This window comes from Cheilinus undulatus, linkage group 3, assembly GCF_018320785.1.
Source record: "Cheilinus undulatus linkage group 3, ASM1832078v1, whole genome shotgun sequence".
Lineage (NCBI taxonomy): Eukaryota > Metazoa > Chordata > Actinopteri > Labriformes > Labridae > Cheilinus > Cheilinus undulatus.
Genome location: NC_054867.1, coordinates 2,860,355 through 2,871,828, shown reverse-complemented (window position 1 = coordinate 2,871,828; position 11,474 = coordinate 2,860,355). Strand labels below are relative to the sequence as shown.

General features: G+C 42.4%; 1 protein-coding gene across 2 annotated transcripts in view; it reads right to left on the bottom strand.

Annotated features, from left to right (window-relative positions):
• Positions 1-244: 244 nt before the first annotated feature.
• cand2 (cullin-associated and neddylation-dissociated 2 (putative)) overlaps positions 245-11,474 on the bottom strand; it is a 35,512-nt gene continuing 24,282 nt past the window's right edge. For both annotated transcript variants that reach the window (XM_041815190.1, XM_041815200.1), the window contains exons 15-24: positions 9,095-9,282; positions 8,749-8,914; positions 8,524-8,664; positions 5,921-6,060; positions 4,637-4,812; positions 3,662-3,757; positions 1,354-1,523; positions 1,112-1,276; positions 903-1,010; positions 245-600 (exon numbers count right to left, since the gene is read on the bottom strand). In XM_041815190.1, coding sequence (XP_041671124.1) covers positions 370-600; positions 903-1,010; positions 1,112-1,276; positions 1,354-1,523; positions 3,662-3,757; positions 4,637-4,812; positions 5,921-6,060; positions 8,524-8,664; positions 8,749-8,914; positions 9,095-9,282 — 1,581 coding nt within the window. In that variant the 3' untranslated portion in view covers positions 245-369. The remainder of the gene's footprint in view (positions 601-902; positions 1,011-1,111; positions 1,277-1,353; positions 1,524-3,661; positions 3,758-4,636; positions 4,813-5,920; positions 6,061-8,523; positions 8,665-8,748; positions 8,915-9,094; positions 9,283-11,474) is intronic.

Genomic DNA, 11,474 nt, shown 5'->3' with positions numbered 1-11,474 from the left:
GATCATTTTGTTTCTAAAGCACGGAAAAGAATACCTGATAGCTTATTAAACTGATCTTTAGTTTGTCTCCATTCTTATCTGCTGAATGACAATGAAATTACTGCATGCACTGATTCTGGTCTAGCTTATTTCTTGGTGAAATCTACCTCCATGAGGGCCAGGCATGTGATTGTATGTATGACAATAATTATTTGTCAGCTCTGAGAGAACACAAAGAGAGAAAAACACATTTATCTAAGTTCACCAAATCCTGAAGTTTATTTTTGCCAGAGGGGGACTGATACGAAGAACTCTAAAAACGAATTTCCTTTATTTCGACCTTGTCTTTGAATAAAAAACATAAGAAAACACTCCTCCATCATTCACAGTCTAGCTTGTGTCCATGCTCTCTGCAGGGGCAAAACCCCCTCCCTCCCCTCCCTGGATGCTCTGGTAGATGGACGCCATGTCAGCATTGGTTCTGATCTGGTTGGCGAAGTCGGCCATACTGGGGCTCCGTTCCACCTCGGGGATGGCCAGCAGGGCGGCGACAGCACGCATGGCCGAGCGCCGCAGCTCTTCCTGCTTCTCAAACTCCTGCTTCACAGACCCCGCCTTCACCTAAGGGAGAGGAGAGGACTCATTTCAGTGTAGGATGTTTTTTTTTAAAGAGGAACTAAACCTCCAGAGCATTTTTACACACCAGCTTTCCCAAAACTCCATCAGCTGGTCTCCTCACTTCCAGACATTTACAAACGGTTGTTTGAAGAAGAGGGGATGACGCACAATGGAAAACATGTACCTTTCCCTACTTTTTTGAGATGTGTTGCTGCCATCAAATTCAAAATGACCTCATATTTTCATGAAATGGTAAAATATTGTTTCTGTTCAATGAACAGCATGCTGTAAATATCTTCCCTCACCTTGGTGGTGCAGGTGGCCCTCAGTGGTTCAATGAGTCTGTCCAGTCTTTGTAGGACAGCAGCAGGACACAGAGAGGCTAATCTAGCCAACATCAGGAACGTCAGCATCTAGAGGAGGAACACGAGGAACAGAACGAGACAGAAAAGTCAGAAATCCCCACATTTGCTGAACCCTCTTCTTCTAGTTCCTCTGCTTGTTTCCTGCTCACTCTGATATCGTAGTGATCTTTGAGACCTTCCTCTACGTGGTCTAAGAACTGCAGGACGTCCAGCCCCTCCAGGCAGCTGTCCAGCAGAGTGTACATGCACTCGAACGCAGCTTTACGGACATCCAGACCGTCATCTACTGTGTGCTTGAACGGACCCATCTCCACCTAAACACACACAATCAAACGCCGTCTGTAAGAAGATCTAACATCAGATACAAAGCACCGTCATCTTCCTGACCCACCTCCCTGATGAGGTCCTTCCTGATCTGAGTCTCTTTGTAGAGGTGGGGGAGAACGGTCTTGAGGAGACCACGGATCAGAGACGGTTTGTTATGAGCAGCGGAGTTAAACATCACCAGAGCGACGCGGCGCACGTTGATGTCCTCATCCTGCAGCGTCTTCAGGAAGTCACCTGAGGAACAGAGGAGGCGTCACTGATATTCAAAGGTAGATTTTAGTGCTACACTATGTGTGTATGTGTACATCACACTGTTTTCTGGAGCAGAGATTGATGTGGAGTGAGCCATCTTACATCCTTACTATATTTGTTGGAAGTTGTTTATAAATCAGCCAGTGTGAGTCAGCACAAACAAAACATAGCATGATGGCCGATACAGTTCTATTTTCTGCAGAAGTCTCCAGGTATCCAACCTCAGTGCTGCAAATAAAGCATTAAACTTCCTGCTGTAGAGTCCGTGCTAAGATAAGATCATACTTTATTGATCCCCAGAGGAGCAATTCTGGCATTGCACCAACACAACAAAGTAGAAAGGTGGTAAAAATACAATAGAATTGCACAGCATAAATTAACAAAAGCTAAATAAGAAGTTAAAAAATAAGGGGCAAAGTCAGAGAACACAGGGAGACTTGTTTGTTTGCTGCAGCACTGAAGCTAACATGTTATTTTAACCCGTCAGCAACGAGCAGACACAAGAGCCAAGCCCGAGTCTGGAGAAGTGGGACATTCATGGTAGCACAAGCCTTATGTGAACCTTTCAGCCTGATCATTCTTTTTTATCATGGAGGATTCTGGTTATGCTGGAGCATTTGGAGAGAAGGGATTTAAGAAGTCTCTCTTAAAAATCTATCTATAATCTATCTACTCAACCCTGCAAGATTGTTGAAAAATACCTTTGCAAGAGCCTCAATCTAAGTGGCGAAAAGTGGCAAACATGGGTAAAAGTGGCATTACCAATAAGATAAAGATGGCAAAAATGGTCAAAATGCGGCAAAAATGGGTAAAAAGAGGCTAAGTGGGTCTAAGGAAACAAAAAAGGGTGAGAAGTGACAAAAAGTGAGGCAGGTGGCAAAAATGGTCGAAAAATGACAAAAAAAAAATAGTGAAAAGTGACAAACAGGCAAAAAGCAGCAGCAAATAGATGGGGAAAAATGAGGAAAAAGCAAAAAAGAGTGGCAAAAATGGGGGAAAGTGTCTTTTGATGCAAAAGGAAGCTAAAATGGTTAAAAGTGGCAAAAAGGGGGGCAGAGTTGCAAAAGAATGATAAAAGAGGCAAAAAATGTTGAATAAGGGCAAAAATGTGATAAAAGGCAAAAAGAAGTGGTGGGATTAAAGCAGTAAAAATTGATTCAAAGTGGCAAGAAAAAGAAAAAAAGGGCAAAAAACTGCAAATGAGGTCAGTGAAAATCCAGACAAAAATAACTGGTTGACAATCAAAGCCAACTGTTTAATTGTGGGAAAGGAACTTATTAACGTTACTTGCAATGGAGAATTTCTGAGGTCAAAGTTTCCCTTTTTATGGTTTTCTGTGGGAGTAAAATTTCAGATTAAGACATAATAGAGCCACAAATCATCACTGAAGAGCCACATGTTGAGTATCACTAGTTGAAAGTTTGGTCCATGCAGGGACATTTTTGTTTGAACATTTACATTGTTAATCTCTTACCTTTCCTTTCCCCTAAAATGCTGGATTCTTTCCTCTCCTCTCCCAGTAAACATGGAAGCAAACTCCTAACTTCTATGTAACTTCAGCCATCGGCGACTGTTAGAATAGTCCGCACAGTTTTGTCAAAAATCTTTCAATGCATTCTTGAACTATTGTGCAACAAGAGTGAAGTCCAACCTTAAAATTCCAATTCAAATCAGGTTCATCCTTTGGTCAGAGTGGACATTTATGCAGAGTTTGTAGAATATCCTTCAGCGGGCTCTTGAGGAGTACACACATGGCCCTGACATATGGACAAACCAAAATCCTAATGCCTCTGAGTCTGGGAAACATGAAAGAATCTGTGCTGGTAAAAGAAGAAAGTCTAAATGACAGATTTCTCTTTAAATTATTACATTAACCTTCTTTAAGCCAGCAGCAGATGACCTCTGAACACATAAACTAGTATAAAAAAGTTGAAGGTTTGGCCTGTTTAGAGGGGAAGCTAAAAATTTATCTCAAAAAGTGACAGAAGGTTTGGTTCTGAGCAGCTCCAACTAAAATATGCTCTCCTCTCTTGTTTCTGAGTGTCAGAGGTCTGACAGTGATACAAAGAGGAAGAGACGTCCCTTATGGGTTTAGCTGGATGAGCACGTCTGTGTCTCACCTATACAGTCTTTGAGCAGAGAGTCTACAGGAGCCGGCTGATCAATAATAGTGAACTTCACCGCTGTCACCACGGTGCTGCGAGCCAGAGGAGAACCTGGGAGGACGACCAGAGAGAGATCTGATTAACCATGGAGACAGAAGAGGAACCTGAAACACCACAGTCAAACACCAGTCAACGTTATTCTGCTTTTTATAACTAAAAAGCAAAGAGCTGACATATAAACTGAGTTTTTCTGAAATTATAATCATCAGAACTTTTATCAGTTTTTAACTGTAGTAAGAAACATTCCTCAGCTTTTGGTGAACAAGTTCCAAGTATGTGTCCTTCAGTTCATCCCTGATTAATTTAGCCTGATCTGCAAATAAGTGGCATAGGACTATTATTTCTATGAGAACTTTCAGGAGTTAATGCATGAATTGCAATTAACTCAGGTCCATAATCACTGCATTATAAACCTCATGCTTTATCGTCCCTTTCAATTAGGGCTGAACAATTTGGGAAAATAATTTGGGAAAATAATTCAATTGTGATTATTGTTTCCAATATTCTAATTGCGATTATTTTTTAATTTCCTTATCTTGTGTTTTTTTTTAGTAAACGGTAGCAATAAATCATTCTTAATCAGCACAATATCAAACAAATCAATTTAGGGCTGATTTTTTTTTTTTATGTAACTGCAATCATTTGAACTCATATTAAAAATTTTGATACAAATTGGTAATCTGATGAAGAAAACCAAAAAAAAGTCAGGAAAGTAGGATTTTCGGTAAACTATTAAAATAGAGTAATTTAAAAATTAAGAAAAAAAGGACAGGGTATGGGTTTGCGTGATGTGAAGAGCATTGCATTTTGCTGAGAAAAAATGTGTTAAACAGGTAATTTGACACATTTCAGGTTGAAAAAATACTACAGCTTCTGCCATTTAAAAGATTGCAGGCAGCTATATTATATATATAGCTATATTCCTCCTACCTGCTTTCAGCTGCTGTTTCAGTCGAGGTAGAAGTTGGCCAGCGTTCACTAAGGTGAGTTTTCCCAAACATTCAGCCACCAGGTTCCTGGTCCCCTCCTCCTGACACTCACAGTGCTGAAACAGCAGCGACCAGATGGACTCAACGTGGGCCGAGAGACTGGAGGCAGGGCAGGCACTGGGGGGAAGGGAGAGAGGGATGACGTGATGCTGTGTTCACAGTTATTCTAGTGTTTTTAGCAGAGATATTTCACATTCACTGTGAACACTCAAGATGACAAGATCCCTCCTCCATCCCATCTTCAGAGTAACATCACACCCCAAAGCCAAAACTGTAGAGTCATTATTGTTGCAAAACTCAAGAGTGTATTTCAGTGTTTGAGACCAGGCCCTGATCATTTTAGGCTCCAAATTTCTTCAAACTTTGCTTTTAAACCTGCATAAAAGACACAGTCCGATGTCTTAAAGACCCTGTAAAGTGAAATCCAAAGTTTTTGTCTTAACATTCTAGAAATGTTGGAATATGGTTGCTGTAAACATGTGAAAACTCTGAGATCTACATGAGACTGAATTCTGGATTTAGGCCATTTCATCTCTTTCCTGGCATGGTTTCATGTAGGCGGGGCCAATATATGGGCTCATGATGTCATGAGCCCACAGTAGAGAATGACCCCGCCCCTCTAACACTACAATGCTGTGGAAGGAAGCAGTCACCTGGAGCAGGGACTTCTGGTTCATTTTGTGCAAAGGAATTCAGTCTTGTACTCTTGTACCGTTCTTTAATGTTCATGTTTCATTGCAAAGTTATAGTTTTGCATGTTTTGTTTCTTGGTTCATGTTTTTAGGGGAAAATATTTTTCCAAGTATGACACCATGATTGAGGGGGTTAATGCTGCAGACTACCTGTGTCCTGAGTGGGCGTGGTTTCAGCTCATTCATCAGACACGCCCACACCACCCTGGAGAAGATTTTACTGCCTCATTTTTCATGATTTCAAGCTTCATTTTATAAACTTTATGTGACTGAAATTTGACCTAGGGGTTCATAACACAGTGATCTATCATACAACAAACCTAAACACAGATTTATTTTTACTTTACAGGGTTTTTAACTATCTGTAATGACACATTTTGTATGTTTCTGTCACAGACACATGAGGGTGCCAGAGTGTACAGTGTAAAAAAACAGAAGTTCATGATGAGTTACCAATACAGCATAGAGGTAACAGTGAGCAGAGAGACGTGACTCAAAGAGGAGAAGAGGAATATAAAAACTCATATACACACCTGATGACTTCTTTCAGCGAGTGTAGCAGCAGGTACTGTCTGCGGGGCTGGGATGAGATCTCCTTCAGCAAGAAGGGCAGGTAGTCATTCAGGCTGCCCACCGCCATGCTGCCTAAGGCACAGGACGCCGCCGTCTTCACCTGGAAGCATAAAGTCATCAATCAATCTTTATTTCTGTTGTCAAAACATTGCAGCAAAAGGTGCAAGATATGATTTAAACGGCTCATAATAAAGATTCAAGATTTTTTTATGTAACTTAGGGCTGTCACGATATCAGATTTTCACCTATAGATTATCGTGGGCAAAAAATGTCACGATAACGATATTATCACAATATCAATAAAAATATAAATAATAATGGGACAATTAATCAAATTTGTCTTTAACTTTATTTATGTTGTGTTCCCTCTTTTGGCAGATGAATTACACTCAAAATACCTAAGGAAGTACTGCAGCTGTTGTGTCATTGCGGAGGGTCATATTTCTTAAAAAAATGCAGAAATATTAATGCAATGTTTTTATTCATTCTGTAGCATGTGCTTTTAAGCTTTTCAAAGTAAAAAAAAAAAAAAAAAAAACATCTGATTTGGGTTTTTTCAGTTTGGCAACAAGAATGAAATTTCCATGTTGTGATCAGCAGGGTCAATCTGTTTATCAAAATCCGAGATATTTCTTTTTACATTCATCAGTTATCAGAGATAACGCACTTTCACCAGAGGTAAAGATTCAGGGCTTTTGAGTTAACATTAGGGGCATAGACCCCACGAGCCCCCCCATGGGTCCCCCTCTGACTGATAAACTTACCCACCACACAGGATTTACATTGTCATAATGCCAACAACAGTGTCCGAAACGTAGGGTTGTATAATCATTTAAGGAAATAATTAATTACAGACATATTTCAAGAGCACCTGCAGCAGTTTTTAACCAGAATGATCCTGTTAGCTCTACTAAAAGAACTGAGTTAGATGGCTGCGTTGGGATCAGGTCTGAATTTAATTTTTGCACTAAAACTGTTTAAGTTAGTAAACAAGGCACAGTCTATAAATGTGCACAGAAGCTTTAACGCTCCTCAGCGCTGCAGACAGTATGAGTGTCTCCACTGCTCTAATGTGCGTCATGGCGCACAGGAAGAGACACTGGCACAGAGATTCTGAGCCAACATGCTGTTATTTGAGGGGAAATTCCTTCTTTCCATAAAAATTGGCTTCTTTTCATAAAGCGTTTAATTTACGGACAAGGGCAGGAACAGAGAGGAGCAAACAGAGTAAAAACGAACCCTCAGAGAGAGCTGATGGAGCGCTGCACTCTTTGGCACTCGCAAACAATGATCAGAAAAATAATCCTACCTACGGCTTAAAAACAAAGGATGTAGTCTGTAGATATCACCCTGATGTTACTCTTATTAATACTGCCCAGTTAATTAGCCCAGGCTGCCAGCTACCGATGTTTTTGGAGCGTTGTAGCTGACGAGGATGTGAGACTTTTTTTCGTGCTTCATTCAGTGAGAAAACTTGGTTTAGAACAGTGAAAAACCTTATTTGTCAAGGGCAGTGCTCAAGTGAACGCAGTATTATAATTTCTTAACCTGAACGCAGCTTCTGTCATTCTGTGCATTACATGGATGGTCAGACTTTAGGAGGAATTGGACACGCATGTTGTACGTTAAGGTGAGAGAGAGGGATGGCACACACCGCACCAGCAGGTGTTAATGATCAGGAAATCAGGGGGAATGGGCAGGTAGGGTGTTAGCTGTCCGACACAGGCTCTATCTCTACATCCTGTCCGTTAAGAGCTGTGTGAACGAGGAAAAAGAAAACTTGTGTTCTCTAAATGTCTTGCTGGGCTCACAGTGTGCGTATGCCGGGGGTGCGCATGGAGAGAGACTGGATCATTTACACAATATTATCATATGCACGTTTTTAACACAATATTGAATTTTTATTTTTTGATACCACAGTTATCATCAATACCAGTATACCACGACAGCCCTAATGTAACTGTATGAATACACAGCAAGATCCAGTTGCAGCTGATATAAAAGGATATAAAATATAAATCTAGTTCACTCCCTTACCCATAAACATTCAACCACACAGAAACCAGCATATGGAACTAGGTCAAAATGAATTTAATTATCAAATTAAAAAGATAAATTATGGTCATGTGCATACGTTTTCAGCATGTAGAGTTAAGGATTCATCACTGGACCTCATGTGCTGAAACCCTGGGGGGAGGGGGGCAAGAATCAAGCCTGACACATTTCTACACACAGCAGCCATGCCTGATGGCATCTCTACTAGTCTCCAGGTGTATCACCTGGAGACCACTGGCAGTTTTCAGACTCTTGGGACATGCACAGGAAGACCTGGGGCTAGTGGTAACCTTACTCTTAGGGAACTACTGCTACTAACCCTACTAGGATGTCCTGGTTCTTGTTGAATGGGGAGTAGGGTGAAGTCCTAAGGCCGCATAGCCTTCAAATGGAGGCAAACCCCAAACCCAGTGTTCTCAGAAAGATGGCTATGTACAAATGTAAGTAGCTGCACTTGTAGAGATGACAGTGTTTGTTATTTACAGCATGGCAAGCATGCATGTCTCACCTCCTCATTGGTGGAGGAGATGGCCTCCAGGATGACTCCCTGCACCTCCTTACTCCCTCCCAGACTGCCGCTCCTCCCCACCTCCCCCAGACACAGCAGAGCCAGGACCCGAGCGGACTCTGGAGATTTGGGATTCTTCACCTGAGGTCAGGGGAGGAGAGTTTAGAAACATGGAGGCAGAAGGAGATATTAACTAAATCCTTAATTTCATAAATGCTCACTGACCTCATGCAGGAGTGCCGTCACTGTTCCTGGAGTCTCTTTAGGGCAGGAGGAGCAGAGAGCAGCCACACAGCGAGCCACGGACAGAAAGGACTGTCTGTGGAGGATGGAGCCATCGACTGAGCAGTGAGAGCTCTGAAACGGATCCATGAGAGCCTTCAGGAGCTGACTGGGAGGAGGAGAGAGTAGAGACGAGAAACAGGAGAGAAGGGGAGACAGAAGTTTGTATGTTATACAAGAAATCTCAACCACTTTACTAATCATCTCATAAACTGTTTAACACTGTTGTTGTTTTTATGCTGTAGGATTATTTGGGCCTCAAACAAACCAGCACACACTGATTTTCTACCTGAAGCCCATGTTACTGGTTTTGGAGAGTACCAGCGCCTGCAGGAAGTCCAGTATTGCTGCCAGCGCTCCACCCTGCAGCAGCGGAGAGTGGACGAGTCTAAAGACACCTGACAGCACAGTGGAGCTGATCTTAGTCAGAGAGGATGGACATGCTTTGGCCAAGCAGGTCAGCAGAGAAATGGATACCTAAAGAGAGAGGAAATACAGATGAAATACTGTATGTACTTTCAAAATAAGGTACTTTATATAAAACACTTCACAAAGTCAGAGTAATAAGGACTGAAGAAAAGGAGGATTTGTTAGGTGATCTCACTCATAGATGAATGATATCAGCAGTAAACAGAGTGACTGAGGCAGACGTCTCTGCCTAACCAAGCACACCCATAGGCCGTTCCACCATTTGGCAGCTGCCTGGGGTCTCATAATCCAAGGGGGCTCAGGTTATAATCACAGGTGTGCACTCAGTATGAGGTATATGTAAGCCTTGTTATGTGTTAAATGCTTTGTATATGGTGTTACTGACAAAAGGCCTGCACCCAGGTTTGGGTTGGCCCCACCAGAGAATAAACCAGAGAATGGACCCAGATAAACCCAGAGAATGGCCCCTGATGAAACCAGAGAATGGACCCATGATAAACCCTGAGAATGGACCCTGATAAACCTACAAAATGGGCCCTGATAAACCCTGAGAATGGACCCTGATAAACCATGAGAATGGGCCCCGATAAACCCTGAGAATGGACCCTGATAAACCCAGAGAATGGGCCCTGATAAACCCAGAAAATGGACCCTGATGAACCCAGAGAAAGACCCTGATAAACCCAGAGAATGAAGCCCTGATAAACCCAGAGAATGGGTCCATGATAAACCCTGAGAATGGACCCTGATAAACCTAGAGAATGGGCCCTGATAAACCCAGAGAATGGGCCCTGATAAACCAAAGGAATGTCCCCTGATAAACCCAGAGAATGGACCCTGATAAACCCTGAGAATGGACCCTGATAAACCCAGAGAATGGGCCCTGATAAACCCAGAGAATGGACCTTGATAAACCCAGAAAATGGGACCTGATAAACCCTGAGAATGGACCCCAAATAAACCCAGAGAAAGGACCCTGATAAACTCAGAGAATGGACCCCTGATAAACCCAGAGAATGGACCCTGATAAACTCAGAGAATGGACCCCTGATAAACCCAGAGAATGAGTCCATGATAAACCCAGAAAATGGACCCTGATAAACTCAGAGAATGACCCTGATAAACCTAGAGAAAGGACCCTGATAAACCCAGAGAATGGACCCTGATAAACCCTGAGAATGGACCCTAATAAACCCAGAAAATGGACCCTGATAAACCTAGAGAATGGGCCCTGATAAACCCAGAGAATGGATCCATGATAAACCCAGAAAATGGACCCTGATAAACCCAGAGAATGGACCCTGATAAACTCAGAGAATGACCCTGATAAACCCAGAGAATGGACCCTGATAAAACCCAGAAAATGGACCCTGATAAACTCAGAGAATGACTCTGATAAAACCAGAGAATGGACCTTGATAATCCCAGAGAATGGACCCTGATAAAACCCAGAGGATGTCACCTGATAAACTCAGAGAATGGACCCCTGATAAACCCAGAGAATGAGTCCATGATAAACCCAGAAAATGGACCCTGGTAAACACAGAAAAAGGACCCTGATAAACCCAGAAAATGGACCCTGATAAACCCAGAGAAAGACCCTGATAAACCCAGAGAATGGACCCTGATAAACCTAGAGAATGGGCCCTGATAAACCAAGAGAATGGGCCCTGATAAACCCAGAGAATGGATCCATGATAAACCCAGAGAATGGACCCTGATAAACCTAGAGAATGGGCCCTGATAAACCAAGAGAATGGGCCCTGATAAACCTAGAGAATGGGCCCTGATAAACCAAGAGAATGGGCCCTGATAAACCTAGAGAATGGGCCCTGATAAACCAAGAGAATGGGCCCTGATAAACCCAGAGAATGGATCCATGATAAACCCAGAGAATGGGCCCTGATAAACCCAGAAAATGGACCCTGATAAACCCAGAGAATGGACCCTGATAAAACCCAGAGGATGTCACCTGATAAACTCAGAGAATGGACCCTGATAAACTCAGAGAATGGACCCTGATAAACCCAGAAAATGGACCCTGGTAAACACAGAAAAAGGACCCTGATAAACCCAGAAAATGGACCCTGATAAACCCTGAGAATGGACCCTGATAAACCCAGAGAATGGGCCCTGATAAACCCAGAAAATGGACCCTGATAAACCCAGAGAAAGACCCTGATAAACCCAGAGAATGGACCCTGATAAACCTAGAGAATGGGCCCTGATAAACCAAGAGA